General features: G+C 36.2%; 1 protein-coding gene across 2 annotated transcripts in view; it reads left to right on the top strand.

Annotated features, from left to right (window-relative positions):
* Positions 1-18988, top strand: part of slc44a5b (solute carrier family 44 member 5b) — a 28796-nt gene that overhangs the window by 1974 nt on the left and 7834 nt on the right. For both annotated transcript variants that reach the window (XM_055052514.1, XM_055052524.1), the window contains exons 2-10: positions 9579-9627; positions 13558-13631; positions 15648-15732; positions 16019-16103; positions 16209-16322; positions 16963-17023; positions 17599-17722; positions 18529-18612; positions 18863-18975. In XM_055052514.1, the coding sequence (XP_054908489.1) occupies positions 9579-9627; positions 13558-13631; positions 15648-15732; positions 16019-16103; positions 16209-16322; positions 16963-17023; positions 17599-17722; positions 18529-18612; positions 18863-18975 (789 nt within the window). The remainder of the gene's footprint in view (positions 1-9578; positions 9628-13557; positions 13632-15647; positions 15733-16018; positions 16104-16208; positions 16323-16962; positions 17024-17598; positions 17723-18528; positions 18613-18862; positions 18976-18988) is intronic.

The following is an 18988-nucleotide window of genomic DNA, read 5'->3' on the forward strand; positions in this document are numbered from 1 at the left end:
ATCATCAATCATACATGGAATTGCGTCATGGAAGTTTTGAAGGGCTAACTCAAAAGATCCCTTTTCAGTCAGAGGTGTGCATTTTAAAATCACTTAGGCTATCTAGTTAAAAATATTGAACTATTGACAGACAGATTCTAATATATGTATATTTTTTTTCACATTTGATTTAAAATAAAATGTAGCCCTTCTCGATCTAAATTTAATCTCCAAGTGATGGTACTTGGCTGTTATCTTTTCATCTCGTAGATCTCAAAATGCTAAAAATATATTGTTTTTCTAAGGATGATGAGTGGTGAGGTGCTATTGCTCTGTTTCTCAGCACCTCAATACTATTGTACCCATTTACCTCCTCCATAATGTTTTAATGTAATCTCAGTTTTGTTTTCGCATCAGAGCAGTAATATTACCAGCCATGTGTCCTGTTTGGATTATTTTCATTTTTTTCTTGTCTTAGCACTGCTATCTGAAATTGATGGACAAAAGTGTTGCTTTTTTTTTTTTTTTTTTTTCAAATATTCAAAAACAAAGGATTTATAATCTCTGTAAGTCTGCATTTGCAACTCTTAGCTCACAACGATAGATTTAGATATATTTAGGCCTTATGCAGATTTTCTCTCCATTAACCCACTTTCATAATTACCCAAACAATGCAATATTTTATCTTTAGGCAGTAGTATCTTTTTAATGAAACAAAGCCAGAATAATGATTTTTTTCCCCCCGTAGCTGGTTTTCATTAAGTCCCCCTAGTTATGCTTAGATGTGTCTCACGTACAGCAATAGATAATATAAGATCAGCACAGTCATCTAGAGCAGTAATTGCTAAATGATTATTTTCTTTCACATTGTTTTGGTTCATAATGTAATGCTTCTTAGATTGTTGCTGGAATTTTATAATGTTTTATTGTCTGTGATGACTGTTTGGGTGTGAAAGGTTTGTGATAAACATGTCTTATCATGCCAGACATGTTTAAAGTATAGAGTTCAGAATCAACTACAGAAGCTCATGCAGAATGAAAAACCTGTGATTTAGAATATGAATTTATTTGGTTACTTCACTTAAGAAACGGAAACTAAGTTCATAGATATCCTATCCTTTGACACCACCGATCCTGTTGAATGTTTTTTTTTTTAATTCTATAATGCAACATATATTTGTACATTATTCATAGCAGTGGAAATGAACATGCCAGAATGAGTACGGTTTCTTTGAGGTCATATACTTGATCCTACAAGTATACGATCCGGAAAAGTTTAGGGCCGGCTATCACAAAAACTGCAAATTTAACAGAGGCATTGTCAAATCGCCCTCTGACGGATCCCCAGATGGGGATCGCTTCTGTGTCTTCCTGGCACCCACCCCCCAAATCCTGACACAGTTATACCCCTTAGAGCTCATGACTCCAGCAATCTGCCAGTCAAGACTGCAGCCTGTCAGCTGCAGTTGATCCTCTCTGTTCTCTGCAGACGAGCAGCTCACCATGGGGAATGTCGGGCTCTGTCTCTCCTCTTTCACAAGTTCAGCCTCATTCTCTATAATCTACAATAGATTTGACATTGGAGAACATTAGGTAAACTGTAGATAAAATAAGACATTTTTAATTCTGTCACATTGAATAATTTGGGGGCATGAAGGACATATTATGCCATTGGATCTCAATTAAATTTAAATCTGTTTTATTTTATTTTTCTCATTAGTTTTTTTTTTTTAATTCTGAGAAATTCAGAGATGGGCTTGCTTGAGATCAGTCCCCTGCTGCACAGCTCAAGTGAACTTGTGTTCCAAATGCCTTTTACATCAGTATTTTTTGCTTGACAGGTGAATGCATGGCTCCATCAATAAGTTGTCTTGGTCCTGAAGCAGCGCTGTGGTTCACAAGAGTCCCCAAACATAAGAATGGTTGGCCTTTGTAACACTTTCCACAACGATAGGTGTCAATGACTTGGTTTCTCATCACGTCTTTAGATCAAATAATATACTGCTTGTTGAGCCTACTTCCGATTGTCTGTTTATGAATAAATAATAAATGAGCAATAAATAATACAACATACTTTCAGTTTATTTTTATTAGACCTTTACTTATACAAGTTAAAATAGTGTTATAATTACTTTTGTTGCTTTTATGATAATGATGTCTACACATACCTGAACAAATACATTGTTTAAACATTATATTATGTTGCAATATAATTCCCTAATCAAAAACACATACCTGGAGAATTGTAGTGTCAGAAAGAGAAGGAGCTTTTTAAAGAGACGCAGGCTAATATCAATGGATCGAATAACGCAAAATCTGATACATTTTTATAACAACTGAAGGTAACATATGTACTTGACTATGCTATAAAAGGGGTCTATGTGTATATAATACCGCTTATAGATTGTCATCTGTAGTTTTAAAACAGTTTTGTTTTAGGACCAGACACTTTGTCTGTAGCCTTTTATCACCCAGCTGCATGTCAGGGAGGAGCATGGCAGTGTCACTCAAAACTTCATAAAACCAGACTAAATTCTGATCACTCTGGCACTTTTCTGGAAATGGCAAGAGCAAAAGTTTTAAATAATACTTCAATACTTGTAACTGGCCCTGTTGTGGATTCTCCGAAGGTCTTAGAAGAGGATATAGAACCGAAGTTGTCTCAACTGCTTTAAGATTTAAGAAAATACTAGGGATAAGATTTTACTGGTGAAATAAACATTAATTTTTTATTAATTAAACATAGAAAATATTATGGTACGGTAATTTGATTTTAAGGAATTCATTTCCCCTGCTTTCTTGAGATGAAAACTAGAATGTTCACTACAAAGAGTTAACTTTTTAATTGTGGTAAATGTGGGTTATTGCTGCGGAATGATTAGAAAAACCAAAAATAATAATTAGGAGGGCGTCATAGGGAAGAAAACCAAAAAATATGAACAGTGTATCATAACTTAGGAAAGTAGCTGCTAGCCTGTTATTCATATTCCACCATCATCCACTCCACATCCAGATTTAAATGTACCCCGGAGGGCAGTGTGTTATATAATGTTTCTAACTTTGTAGCGAGGGCCCTGTGTGCATATATTGTGCTGGTGGAAATGCTCAGCCAGTCAGAAAAGTAGGAAAGTAGCTTATAATCATTCTGTGGCAGTTTTGTAAATGACAATGGAGATATGAGATCCATTCACCATAGAAGTGTTGAGTTGGGCACCCTGTTAATTAACAAATTTCCCGCATGGGTAGCTTCCCTAAACACTGCATTTTTATAGTCTTGACAGGGCCCTGAGAGCAATGGTTTGGTATCACTGCATTCTTAGTCTGTTACTATGAGCTGCAGTTTTAAAACCTGGTGGCTTGATTCCTAGTTTGCAGGCAGAAATAAGTATTGTTGTTCCCTCCCTTCAATGCTACCGTCTCCTGCAAAACTCTTTTTCAGCTAAACTTCGCCGTGACAGTGACAAGCTAGTTTAGATGGTAATATGACAGTAATATCATGTAGTTGTGGATTGGCTGCGTCACCTGCTGGCACACAACAAACAGGTAAACGGTATTCTCTCCTAATCATCATCATCACACCTGCATTTCAATGTAACACATAAGGATATGAGTAGTTTGGTATTTACCCCTTTACTTTTGGCATATTTCAATGTAAATATCATTGTTGGTTTTAGTCGTAATAAATCCTGATTTGAGCCATATGAGCCTGTCACTGATCTACTACCGAAGTAGTGGGCCTCGCTTTACAAAAACGCAGCGCTATCACTTGCATGCCTGAAGGTTCCCACTGAAGTAACCAAGGTCACAAAGCCCCAGCCACAAAACTACTCTTTCTCAGCTCAGAGCAGTTGCCTTGTTGTCAGCATTTGACACTGATGGTAATTCCACACTAGGGAGCTGAATCCCAGCCAAGATCCAGCAGTCTTGTTATGTGAGGGAACGTCAGTTAACTCTGTATCATTAGCACTCTCAGAAGACACGCACAGTAAAAAGTTATCATGCACCAACAGGAGTTAACTGAGGGAGTTACTAAGTCATGTGTGCCAAGAACACGTTCATCCACTTTACTGGATCCCAAAGGACTCAGCTAGGTAAAACTACACTGAGATTCGGATGTTGTTGTTGTCCTAAAACATAGACAAGCACTTTAATGATTGATATGTCCTCCAGAAGAGGAAAATGCATGAAAAGACAGAAGGACAGAAAGATACCTGGACATTACCACGCGATAAACAAAGAAGAAAGAAAAGAAGGTCTTGATGCTTGATTGTTTGGGCTTGATTTTTCCTGTTTGTTTTCAATCTTATGTTGCAGCCATCTGGAGATTTTTAAAAAATACTTTAATCAAATATGAATGAACATGACATTTATAGAATTCAGACTTATGTCCAATTGGGGTGAGAGGGGCTTTTGTGGTTTAAATCTGCTGTTGTTCTAACGTTTTTTGATAATCTCGATGTAGATTAGTTATTTATTTATTCATCTATTTACTTTGTTTTTACTATTTTTATTTTTTTACAACAAAAAATGAACCAATGAAGTTAAACTTGTGCATGCATTTTGTTTCATTGAAGAACTGCCTGTCCCATTTGCCAGTGAGATGAGAGTTTCTTTCCAACTAACTTTATTCGGACTGTCTTCCAGACAGACCTTGATAGCTGAGGATAAAACATCTGGTCCTACAAAGTTAATTTTCTTTCATTTCAGAGTTTATTTGTACTTAATTTACAATGTTTTTGCTATTACTTCCAAATATATCAAGTTCAAAAATACAAAAACAGCAACAAAGATTTTACATTTTATATGGTGTAGTGCATGTAAAATTATCAAAAATTGAATTCATTGAAAAAATGAACATATAGTGAAAATAAAGTAGTTTCCTTTTATTCTCATAGTACACAGTTTTTCAGAAATTGATGTTTTATTTATGTATTTTAGTCCTACACTATAGAGTGCCTTGCCTGACCAGTCAGTATATTTTTAAAGGATTTTAGATAGGAGAGACTATTCAAAGAAGACACCAAATAATCAAGCAATATTTTTAGGTACGTTTTTTTTTTCAGCCTCTGGTAATTTAGACAGATGAAATTAACTTGAATCCAATTCTGTGCTTGAACATTAGTAACATGCCAGCATTTCTCTACTGAAGCAATAAAAGAAACTTGCATTTATTTTTAGTGCCCAGTTGCTGCCCATCTCTTTCCCTGAAGGACTGACTTCTGTTTCTGAACAAATGGAAGGTAAATTCACTTGTCAAAAGTGACTCGGCTGCATTGTAATAGCACAATCACCGTAATGTTCCCAAACCACTTTAATGGACAAGTGACCGGACAAAAGGCAGTTCTCAAATGTCCGCTGAAGTCCTGCTGGGAGAGTGCTGAACAGACCTTTTTGTTTCATCATGAACGCCATTCCTGCAGACAAGAATAGGGATGGCAGCGTTAGAACATTTTTACAATTAAAATGATAAGACTCTGGCAAATTGGGAACCTTATGAATTGAGAGGGTTTTGAAAAGTGTTTGCTTCTTTCAGATTTATTCTGGTTTTGCTTTCCTGATAGACTTTTAAGTTTCAGATCTTCGAGCAAATCAGGCAGTAAATACCAATTAAGCATTTAATTGGTGATTTCATTTATTAAAGGAAAGGCTTTCTAAACCAATCCAATGTTACATCAGAAATTTGTTTGCTGCCCTAAAACTTATTTTGCCACACTTGGCAGTCTGGACTGCTATGGCCATTGGCAATAACTGTCAAAAAATATTTTATATCACTATGAAGGAGTTGTAGCCCACTTTTCTTTACAAAATTGTTTTAATTTAGCCATACTAGAATGTTTTTGAGCATGAACATTTAAGGCCACATCTCAATCAGATCCAAATAGAAGACTTTGACTTTACGCCCTTAAATCCTTCATCTTGTCTTTCAAGAATTTCATAAAGGGACTGGTCAGCAGTAGATGCCATTTATGCCTCTCTTTGTTTCACTGGGCTTCTTTTTAACCTATTTCAAGCTGAAAAACGTCACAAACCACAAGATTGGCATTAATATATTTTCACATAAGCCCAGGTTGGTCTGGATAGCTATTTTTTTTATCCATGATAAATAAAAAAGTGTGAAACAAGGCAAAGACAGGAAGGAGGTGGGTGGGGAATACGTTCTCTCATCTCTGTAGTTCTAAAATATGTTCAGTTCAACGACACTTCACATTCTCTTCATTGTGGAAATGTATCTAAACATAGTGAGTAGAAACAACAAAAAAACAGTCTCTTTCAAGTGACCCTTTTGACCCAGGGCTTGCAGAGCACCTGCACTATTTGAGCTGTTTGCCTAACTACAGTATGAAAGAGGCCTGTGTTGGACGGTGGACCTTAGGGGACACTGATGCCCGTGTCTCCTAGATGGCATCAATATATATATATATATAATAGATATGCGAATATAAAAACAAGCTGGGAATGGCTAGGTATCTCGGAAGTGTGATTGTGGAAGCAGAACATAGAAAGTGCAGAGCTTGTCAATGGATGGGGCGCTTTATGTTCATCTGTCTGAATGCCCCACACAAAATAAACATTTTAAACATAGTCTGTCTCACTATCTTCTTTGAGAGAAGATTACTTGAAGTTGTAACCTTTCGATGTTTTAAAGATAAACCAATGAGGATGTTACACAATATAATTGTATATAATTGCTTTTTCTTTCTACAAAGTATTAATGCTAGGGAATGCTTAGCTAAAAAAATAGTCTTGTGTTGATTCTTTATTGTGCACAGCTTTATTATCTGAAACCTTTTGTTTTGTCACCATGAATTCTTATGCTTACATTCAGAAAAGGACATGCTGCCGTTGTCCAACTTAATGTCAATAGCGGAGACTAACTGTTAGTGCTGCTAACAGCGATACTAGCTGTCACAGCATTGCGTGCCTGCCAGGCTTTTTCCGAACAGATTTGACTACGGACTCTTATTCTGCCTGACTACAACCAGCAGCACACTTCCAGTCCACCCTGCAAAGGCAGACTGCAGTGCAGTCTAAACAGCCGTCATCTAATGCAGTGTCTGCTGGTGGCCCAGCATCGTTGATGATTTTCACCACTCACGCTTAGCCCCTCCTTTGTGTTCATTTTTGGGTCAGAGAAAAGTACATCAGACTTGTCTTAAGTAATTAGGGTCATGAACAGGAATCATACCTGGGGCTAAATTCTCCTTTTAGCTGAATAAGCACATGATCTGTCCTCCGATTGTGACTGTATTAGAGTAATGAGGAGTGAAGTGATCCAAAATAGTTTTAGTGGGAGTGAAATTTTCAAACATTCTGCTGCTCAAGATCCCACTTGTAACATTTTTTTTTTGCAGAGAAATGTGTTTAACTCATATTTTCTAAGTTAAACAGTCTCTTATTCTGTGCTTTGCCCAGTTTGTTCTTTTGATAATTTCTCTGTATTGCAACTTATTGACTTATACCTGGCTTATATTGACTCATATCACATACCAGATATTCTAAGTCTCTCAAAGCTGTTGAGTAGTCAGGATGCCACTGACATGACTGCATCCCCTGACATTTACTGTTCTGCACCACAATCTGTCCTCTCTCCACTGGCTCCCCTTGATCTCAGTATGATTCAACTTCCATTCACCATATGGGCAGATTTTTGTCATAAAATAAAGAAAGTAAGTCTTTTCTGGTGAAACTTTTGCATCTAGTTGGGCTATGAAGTCTGTCTGTCCCTTTGATGAAACCTTCGTTTTGCATAGAGCATTCATATTTAAATGAGGGGTGATCTCAGTGTTTTACTCCATCAGGGGAAGAAAAATTACTTTTGCCATGATGTCACCATCTCATTCTTTTTTTCATACTTCTGTGCCAAAAGTTCAGTGTTCCCCACACAATCCGAGTGCCTTCAAGTGATGAAGTTGCTGAATTAATTAGAAAGGAGGTCATATTGTATTTGACATGGTGAGACAAGCGAGTATTCAGCAATGTGGACAAAACTTTTGCATAGCATAACATTAACTGATGGTATCATTGGGTCATTACTGACACATAGTCACACTTGTGTAAGTTTAGTCATAGTGGTGCATATGTTCTATACATTTCATTGTGATTCTCTGTCATGTCAAAAACATCGTTAGCATCCTGGCTTAGCTGCTGCTAAAATTGTGTATGGGAAGGTGATGCTGTAGCACTGATTCCCAAAGGCAGCATATATTTCTATGCCATTGGAACACAAAACAGGTGCACAATAGTTTGATGGGATATTTGATAAATAATGCAGCTACAGTAAATACACAATACCACCCTTTAGCAGGGTTCATTTAAAATTTTTCTGACAAATTGAAAGTCATTACAGTGCTTTAATAAGGTGTTCTCAATATCTGATAACTTCTAATGCCTCTGTTAAGAAGTGCTACATTGAAGTGAGTCGAAGCAAAAAGAGAACAATGCAGCAAGTATATTTTTGGCCATGTGTTTTTCTTTTGTTGCTGACTGTGCAGCTGAAGGGCACACTTTAAATTTAAAATACCTGCAGAGCAGAGTTTTCGCACACCTGCAACACCCTATTTTACTGTTGACCCATGTATTTAAAATTTTTTCCATTCACAGTTACCGCTTTAGATGCAGTTAACGGTTATAGAAAGTGTTTGAAAGGTCATAGCTAATGTTCACTGTATTTTAGCTGGTAGTTTTGTAGATATAACTAATAATCAGGCTTTGCGGGTCTAAGGAAATTTTACATTATTGATACACTCAAGTCCTTATAAAAGCATTACATTATCAGCAAAAAGTACATTTACTTTAGCAGTTCATTAAAAAAAAAACTATATATTATTTAAAGATTCTAAGAAACAGAATTGTCTTTCTTTGCTCTATGAAAATAATCAAAATTAACAGAAATAAATTATTTAAGTATGTCTCTGTGTGTCATAAATGTTTAAACTTTTGAGTTGAATTGCTGAAATAAATCTTAGAGTTGCTGAAATAAATCTTAGAGTTGCTTCAGTTAATAGCCATTCAACTGAGGTTGCTTCGATGTGTAAGGGAATTTTATTACAGGTTCCTTTATTCATTTAGAATATAGAAGAAGTCTGAACCAACAACCGAGTTTTGCTGTTAAGAGTGTACATAAGATTAACGTGCTAGAACTGGACAGTGGCAGAGTTAGTGGTGTTGCTTTCCAGCAAGAAGGTCTCGGATTCATGTCCTGGCCTTGGGCAGTTTGCATGTTCTCCCTGTGCATGAGTAGCTCCTCTTCAGGTACTCCAGCTTCCTTCTAAAGTCTAAAAACACGACTGTCAGGTAAATTGAGCTCTCTAAATTTTCCTTATGTGTGTGGGTGTGTGAGTGCATGGTTGTTTGTCCTGTCTGTCTCTGTGTTACCCTTAAGAGGGCTCGGTGCAGGTGAACACTGCGTCTCGCCCAATAACTGCTGGAGGCACCAGTCCCTCCTCACAACACTGCAATTGTAGGGTGTTTGAATAATGGATAGATGGATGGAAGGCCGGGAAGGTGGAAATGAATGTCTTGGAGTTCAGGCCTCTGTTATTTATCATATTGATTAATTGTGATTGTATTTATTAATCCACGTTGCTGTTCTCTTACAGGTGAACCAATCAAGTTTGACCCAAACTTCAGAGGGCCTGTTCAGAACAGGTAGATACTAATCTTTACCTAAACTGACATTCAACACATGCACATTCTATAAAATATTAATACTCACTGAGTAGCATTTATATCAAAAACATGTATTTCCGTTGCACTTTATTGCAAAAATAAGAATGTTTTTTTTTGTAATTTAGACAACCTGATCTGATCCCTACTTGAGTATTGATTGTCCCGGTTGTGTAATCATTTTGGCCCATACTTCTGTCACAATGTGTATGGGATACATGGATTATTCTTCATGCCACAATAATAATATTGATGACTACTCTGGTCATACAACCAGAGGGAATTATGGACGTAAAGTCAGACTGACAACTGGAGTGTTACTAAGGACACTCATTACACAGTTTGTCGTCAAAATCAATCAAAACAAAAACAATGTTGTGTTGCGATGAAACTAGAACCAGTATTTCTGTGTGAAGTGTGAAGGTAGTTCTGTTATAGTGGCACCAATATCTGCTGAGGGCAGCAATGCAGGACACCATTAGGCCAGTCATGCTAACACGGGTTTTCTGTTGACAACCTGGATGTTAGGTTGATCTTTGACCTTCTAGACACCTAAAACCTACCGATTTCTGCATGTTGCGTTTACATCAAGGATTGAGAAAGTATTTTAAATGTGTATATGAATAGTTTCATATACTGTTTATATGTACATTTACAGGAATTTATTTGCTGGGTGATAAATTGCCCCAGAAATTATTTTTTATCGTATATTGTTGTTTGAGACCCTTTTCAACTAATGTAGTGAGAATAGCATAAGTACACCCTCTCAATATCAGTAGACCAATTTCAAAATAACATTTGAAATGTCCAAAATAAATAAACCATAAACAAATGAATTATGAAGTCAATGTAAACAAGCATTCCCTTCAACATATAGTAATCACAATCACAATAATCACAAAAGGCAGGTGTGTCACTTTTATCATTTTTATTTTTGTTACAGCTGCCGTCATGTGGTGAGAGTATGTTATTTGATAGAGTCATCCCAACCAAAAACAACCAATCAGAGCAGTGCCACACAAACTGTGATTGACAGCGCTGAAACCCGCTTCCTGGTTCTGATTGGTTGTTTTTTGATATCACTGGGTTAAAGCAGAGGAGATCTTTTTTTCCAGATGATCTCTCATCATACCATACAACAAATATGTAAAAAAAAATTTTTTTTTTTATAATTGTTATATACTGCAGCTTTAAACATCAAAAAATAAACATAAGCCGAAGATGTAGTAGTGTGAGAAACGCTGCTATATCTTTACTATTTATAGTAGAGGTAAATAAAACAAAGTCTAGAAATGAATTTTACATTTAATACTGGTTTGATTTGTTTTAATATCATTTGAATGAAGTACACTTTGCAATAGTCTTTGAGGTTTTTATTCTCCACCTGTCTTTGTGAGTTAGTCTTTTCTTTTTCTTACCTGAACAATTTTATCTTTTGACCAATCTTTTATCTTTATTGCCAGTTTGGCAGGTTGCTGTGCAGGCATTTTCCAGTCCTGTTGTTTCTCTGACTCCTACTCTCCGCATTACACATTACTGCGATGTGGCTGCTTGGAGGAGCAGAGCACACTTTGATGTTGTTCTGACCCACAGGCTTTTCTTAATGAGAGCAGGGAGAAGAGTAACTCAGCGGTTGTCTTTTTTTTCCGGCCAGGCTGAATATGGTAACTTGTGCAGTTACTAGGTCATTTATAGGTTAGATGTTGTGAATGTTTACCATTTTAAATGTATAAAATCAAAACAATACAACAGTGAACAGAGCCCTATACTGTGTGTCACTGAGTCTAAATGTAGATTTTAAACATAAATCAAATTGTCTTTTTCATCGCTCTTTTTCTTCATTCAGAGTGTTTTATTTGTTGGTACAGCTGCCCTGAACAGCTGCCACTCATGGATTTTTTTTAAGCATGTAAAATATTCTTTATTTGAGCAAGTCTCTCCTTTTTTGTTTTGTCCAAATGATTTTGACAAAGCTGGGACAATCTGGCAGATTCCTGCCACGATGGCTCCCCACTATTCTGTTAAAAACCTGCCATCTGTGTCACTATGGCTCCCGCAGAAAACCAGCCCTTCACACACAATGCACAAGTTTGCCACTTCACTCACGATGCTTCAAGTATTTAGTTTTTTGTTTGTTTGTTTGTTTGTTGCTGTTTTTTTGTGTTTTTTTTTTTTAGTTTTCAAGCAGAGTTCCTGCCAACAGGAAGTAGGAGAGAGGTTTTGTTGATTTCTGTGCAAGTGACATCTGAGCAGATCTGAAGTTTTGAGAGTGCAGCCATGTTGGAATCTACTTGAAATATAACAGAGCAAAGCAGAACTGTTTCACTCTCCTCTTTTTATCAGCTTTCTTCCAGCACTGACCTTTACTTGCTTCAAAGGTGACTTTGTTTTAACACTCTGGTGCTGTGCTTGCTTTTTTCCTTAAAAAATGCAGTCCTGTCTAAATGTGCAGATGAAACAGACAAGAAATTCATGGAAATCTTGATAAAAAGACAGGAAAGGCACTTTCACCTGAGGATGATTGGCTTTTAGATATTCTTCCTGTAATTATGCTGAAGAGTGCCATCTTAGCTATTTGCCATCGAGGATGGAGATGGATTTTAAAATTATGAATGCTTTTCTCTCCGTAGAAACCCAGACATTTATTTTTTGAAGAAAAAAAAAAAAGAAAGAAAGAAATAAGTGATACTTTGCTTTACTATCTTCTTTTTTAGACCCAGTATCTTGAAACACTTTGGGGATAGAGTAGCATAATATTATAATTATGAACCTTATATTCTGTGTTTGTGGCTGTCATAAACATGCCTAGAAGTGACTAATTTTGACACCATTATTTTTATGCCAAAATAAAATGGTCCATATCACGAGATAAAAAAATATTTTAAAAAAATTAAGAGTGTAACTGGACACTATTTCAGAAGTCAAAATGTTGTGAAAATTCAAAAACAAATGTAATGTTGGAAAATAATACGCTTGACCATATTATAGTATTACAGGCATATATATAGACAGTTATATCATTATAAATCACTGTGTATACTTCAGCTTTTGTTCTTCTCTACATGGGTTTCTCCACTGCTGTTACCTCTACTAAATCACTGTGAGGTGCAATAGAGTCTGAATGCATCGATGTAGTCCTCCTGCAGAAAAAAATAAGGACAATTCATTGCCCAAAGAGAGACTCAAAGGAAGTACTGTTGCATTTTTCAGCTGAGGCCTCCTATTGACCTTGGCTTTGAAAAGTGGAGGAGATGAGAGCCTCAAGTCAATTTCCCAAGCAGACGGCACCATGGGAAGGTTTTGAATTGTCCTTTGCTTGAATGGTGCCACTTGACACAGTGGGCTGGACTTTCCTTCATTTGCGGATGGGTGTATTCCTCCAAGCATCTGAATGGTTTTAAAATGAGCTAGCTGCACAGCCCCTCACTGTGCAGGAGGGAGGGGAAAGCAGCTCGTTATGCAGCAAACCTATAATAGAGTGAAAAAAAAGACTTAGAGGGGATGAATTTCTTTTTTATCTCTGTTTATTTTATATATATTTTATTTTTGGCAGACTGCTGTGAAGAGAGAGACAATCTTCAAATGTCTGTCTCTGTGCCGGTGGGACAGTTAACCCTTTGGAGAATTGGATTATCATCAGGAAGTTGGTTGAGAACTACAGCAGTTCTTTTGAAAATGCAGTATAGAGATAATCCTCCCTCACTATGTGTACCTCATATATTTGTAGAGCTGTAATAAACCTACTACTGTGTAAGAGAGTTACTCTCAAAAAAAAAATCCAAGGGCGCGTAATTTGGTTTTCGTTTGCTCTTCAAAAATAACAGCAAATTGTCGGTTCACTGTAAAACTAAACTCCCTGTTTCGGGTTTTTATGTCCCTCTCTGTTATTTATGCTTGTGTTCTAATTTACAGGAAGTGCACCGATGTGGTTTGCTGCATTATCTTTCTCATTGTTATCCTGGGCTACATCGCCCTGGGTACTGTCGGTGAGTTTCCTACATTGCTGGTGATTACATCACAAAAGCCCTGAATTAACAAGCTTGTTAATAACCCAAATATCTGGTTGTTTGTAGTGAATTGAAATAAAACATCTTCACTCAAAGAATGTGCTATGTTCTGGTCATGTCTTTGTCTTGAAAAAAAAAAAAACATCACAAAATAACAGTGTGTTGTTTCAGATAAGTATTTAATTTTGCAATTATTTGTTTAAAAAGAGATTTAATTTCTTTAACAGAAATTGTGTGATAAATTTTCTTTCCGATTTATCAGACATACACTCTCCTAATTTGTACTGTTTTACCTTTAATGTAAAGTGTAGTGATTATTATACTTCAAAATATTACCTGGACTAATCCAAACATTCTCCTCGTCATTGTGACAAGATTGCCCAAATGTTTGCATCATCTACCAATCTAGCATCTTTCTTGAATGCAGATGTATTCAGTAAAATAATATATTATTAAAAAGTTAATTTATTTCAGCAACTAAATTGGCTAGGTGAAACACATTATAAAGACAGATGTTTTAAAGCCTTCAGTTCTGATAATTATGATAAATTTCTGCCTTGAACTAGAGAAAGCATATTTAAAATAAAATCATCGGATTATACCAATAAAATAACTTATACAATGCATAGCTTAAAGGTTATTTTACAAAATTTATTTTAATTCATCAAATGAGCCTCGTCAGAACACACAACCTAATTTAGTGTTTACTTTGTCCATATATCTACCTAAACATTTCAGTCACAACTAAAAGACCTGGTTTTTGAGCAAGGCATTTATTTTTGTTCTGCACTTTCTTAGAAAGAGACGTTGGTGTTAGCAGCTTTTATGACATACTTTAAGCTTGTGTGGTTCCTGGTTGGTGTTTTTTGAACATCTATGCCAGTTTTGCTTTATCTGACAGTGAGACTTTATCAGATGGTTGATACTTGGTACAATTTGGTGCTCTTAACTTCTTTGGCCTGAACTTCATTAAACTGACCACAGTCCTACTAAAAATCTATGCACTATATTTCAAAATTAAATGAACTCTAAACATTTTACTAAAAGCAATAGTCAAATGTGCTGAACAATATCATAAGGCTCTATGATGGTTACAAAAAACATGAGGTTACTCCACAACTTGCAAGGAGACATTTCCCCCAAACATATTGAGGGCAGACAAGAAGGAGATGTAGGGAAAATCCATGATAGAAACTCTGCACCTAATTTTTGCTTGTAAATCACTAAAGTTGTGTGTTTATATGTTCATTCCACTTTGGACAAGGTTTAAAGTCTAATTAGTAGTTTACATCACATGAGTCAAATTCGAGGCCCAGGGTCCAAATATGGCCTGCCATAGCTTTTTTTTTATGACCCTCTAAGCTCCAAATTGCAACAAGAACTCTCTCCAGTTTGTCACAAATCTGCAAAATTCACACACACACAAAATCATCAATAGATACCCATATTTTTCTAATTTTACTCACAATTTTTCTCAAAATTGGCCAAAAACCATTGGGTTTAAGAGATTGCTGCCTCAACTTCATTTAATTTCAAGTGATGGTCTGTGACCGATACAGTGAATAATAAAAAGTTACATTTACCGTCACACATTAGTGCAAATATTGTATAAATTCCTTCCAAATATTTCTTAATTAGCACCCCAAAATCTCTGATTTTGATTGCAAAAAAAAAACAATCACAAAATCTTGGATGGACTGTCCAGTTTGAAAAGCTGTTCAAAATTATTTAATTTTAACACTTATTGAATGCTGGAATAGCTATTTATTAATATTTTACAAAATGAATGGATTTTATCATTATATTCTGGCACAACCCATCTAAGAACACTCAGATTTTGAAATTAAAATAGATTATGGTTTAGATAGCCCCTGGTTTAGATTATGTAATATGACAACAGTCCCTAGCAGTCCTTTGTTGCTGTCTAGCTTCTGAAAAGGCGGGTACTGATCTTACCAGTGGCATTTGAAATGACAAGCTGTTGTTTTTTCCTAGCCTGGTTCCACGGAGACCCCAGGAAGATCATCTCTCCGACTGACAGCCAGGGTCAGTTTTGTGGCCAGACGGACACTTCGAATTCGTGAGTTACAATACATTTGCCTTCAAAAACTGACATTACAGTGAAATAATTATGATGTCCATGTTGTCTGTCAGCTTCTCATTGTTATCTTTACACTCTAAATAGGCTTTGTCAGCAGCACAGTACACAAGAGATGATTTGTGATTAATCCTGACAAATCTTAATACACAGAGCACAGCATGTGTTTGTTTTTCTGTGTGTATGTGCTTATAAATTGTCGCTCTGCCATAGACTTTTAGATCTCTCTAATCTAAATCCCCTCTTTGTCTGTCTTCTTTGTTTGCAGAAATAAAAACATATTATTCTACTTCAATATGCTGAAATGTGCCAGTCCTGCAGTTTTAATTAACCTCCAGTGCCCTACAACTCAGGTACGAGACTGTCAGGTAGAGCATTGAACAAAACAGAGCATTTTTCTCAATTTTTCCTTCAAAACTGATGATGTTTATCCTCAAGAGATGTGTTTTCTCCCTCAGCTCTGTGTCTCCAAGTGCCCTGACAGATTTGCCACGCTATCGGAAGTTTCAGTTAACAACAGCTGGGAATATTACAGGCAATTCTGCAAGCCTGGCTTTGTGTTTGGAAGTAAGGTAGGAAATAGTGACCGATGTTTGTTGTATTCTTTCCCACAAACGGATTTATAGTTGAAAACAAACCATTTATTTTCAACCGAAAGTCTGTTTCTGTAGGCTTTTTCAGCATCAACTTTAATATGATTTAGGTTGTTAACATTCCATGTCTGTAGTTATGTTCTAAATAACTGATGTACATAGCTTTGATAGACGAGCAGAAAAGGATCAGCCTTTACTCATGCTCACCTCGGCTGTGTTCTCTCGACTGACAGCAGCTCAGTCCTGATGACGTTAGCATGACGCTGTGTAAGGTGTTGCGTGGGAGCAAAAGACACCACACTCGTACTGTTTGCAACTGAATCATCATTTTCCTTCCCAAATCATTTCAAGTGTGAATATTGTTCAATTGTGTCCGAACTGAACTTCAGTTTTCACTCAGGATAAATTATGATGGCAAAACCTGTTGGTCTTTTTAGTATTTCATTGGTGATGTTGAAAGTTTCTGTACAGCATTAAAAGAAATTGTGTTAACAAAGAGCCCTTGAAAATCATAGTAGCAATCATTGTATTTAAATCTCTCTTTTAAACAACCGCTTGGTCGATGACTGTTTTGTATTTTGAGATGGTTAAAACACTGTCTCGTCTGTTACTCTTTCAGTCAGTTGCAGAGGTCATTCGAGATGAAGATTGCCCTCTAATGCTTGTGCCAAGCAAACCAAGTAAGTGAAAAAATTAGTACTTGTCTGGGCTCCCAGCCACAGACAAGAAAATTGGAGTTTGTCTGAATCGCTTCACAACAGACTTTTATAGTTTGCCAACTTTTTTTTATAGTATTCATTGCAAATATGCAAATTAAACATGATTACCTCTCAAAGGCTGCTTGCTGTATCCTTGATGCCCTGACTCAGGGTCAAAGATGTGCGGTTGTACAATTGCATGTCTTTTTGCAGCCATTTTCACGTCAGCGCAGAGTTGTTGGCTTGGTCATCACCATGCTATTTGCATAACAGCTGTGTAGCTCTAAAACAACTCATTCTCAAAGGAGCTCAAAATAGGCAGAACCAAGCAGGTGAAATCTCATCTGAGAATAATTTTCTGCAAAACGTGTAAAATGTTGCTTTCTTTTATGTTGTTCTATTGTCTTCTAGGATATTTTTTGTTATTTTCTACCAAAAAATAAACTTCTTGATTGAATGAAAGTAATTTTAAAACTAAATCTTCCGGGAATATGACAAGTTTTGGGCATAACAGCAAATACAAACGTTGAATATTTCCTTTCCAAATTTTTCTTCAGTACTACAGCGCTGCTTTCCTGAGTTCAAATCAAAGGAGGGATTATTAACTGTTGCAAATCAGACCACCTTCAAAGACCGTCACAACAACACGTGGACTGTCAACGATCTCAGAGATGCTGCTATGTAAGATCTGATTCCTGCCAGCCTGAATCTTTGCCTTTGTCTTTCAGAAAACTAGATTATAGTTTAGGGTTAAATTTCACTTTTATTCATAAAATTTGCTAAATATTATGTTGTTTTATAGGTTTTATTCTGCGACACAAAGTAACTTACATTGACTACCCCTCTCTGTTTACGAACACTCTCTGATTACTCTCTGTGACACGTAAAAATAAAATGCCTTATTTTTTCTAAAGTCTTTTTTTGTTATTTCATACCAACAGCTATACTTTTTAAATAATGGAAAAGGGTGTAGTGCTCCCTGCTGGTCATTGTTTGCATCTCTTCAACATTTTAAAATCTATGTACTATGTGTTTACTTTTGATGTTACTATATAACATGGGATTTTAATTGTAAATGTTACTTTATTATTCACTGAAATCTAAGTAAGTGATATAAAATGACATATAAAAATATAAAAATGACATAACTTTTATAATAATTTATAAAGAACTTCTTTTTTTCAAGAAGAAAAGTTTTTATACATTTTCCCAGTATTTAGTTCTTCTTGACTAAGGCTGTATCTTCCTGTGGTGTTAATACTTGTGAACAGTTATTTTTACTGGCCTTTCCAAATAGATTAAAGTCAAGGCAGTCTGAGTGCATGTAAACTTCTCCTAATAAAAAAAACAATCTCTAAACCATTCTACATAGTAAATTATATCCAACAAACACTAGTAAAATAGTAATATATGGATTGCAAACCAGGTGTTCAAATGAGTTAATTGTCTCCTCTTTCTCTCTCTCATACATTATTACTTCACAACAGGGGAATAGCCAGTCTGCTGAATGCCAAAGAAATTGGCGTAAAGATCTTGGAGGATTATGCAAATTCCTGGGTGTGGATATTAATGTAAGTATAGCAGCATGTTTCTTGCAAATTCTTTAAATAAAAGTTTGTACTGTTCACTTGTCAAATATTTGGACATATTCCGCTATACACAGTGACCAATCTATATTCAGTGATTTGAAAAAGTATGCGTGCACTGTGCTTTGGACAGGCGAAGACGTAATCCCATCTGAAAAGGCTGCCACAGATGACTGGCAGCCTCTGGCGTAGTGTTTACTTTTTCTCATGCCATCCTGTCTCTGTGTTGCCACAGAGGCCTGGGAATGACCATGGTGTTCAGTCTGAGCTTCATTCTTTTGATGCGCTACATTGCTTGTGTGATACTGTGGCTCATGATTTGTGGTATCATCATTGCAGCTGGCTATGGTGAGTATGCACA

Source organism: Poeciliopsis prolifica, unplaced genomic scaffold, assembly GCF_027474105.1.
Source record: "Poeciliopsis prolifica strain line A6 unplaced genomic scaffold, Auburn_PproV2 SCAFFOLD002, whole genome shotgun sequence".
Lineage (NCBI taxonomy): Eukaryota > Metazoa > Chordata > Actinopteri > Cyprinodontiformes > Poeciliidae > Poeciliopsis > Poeciliopsis prolifica.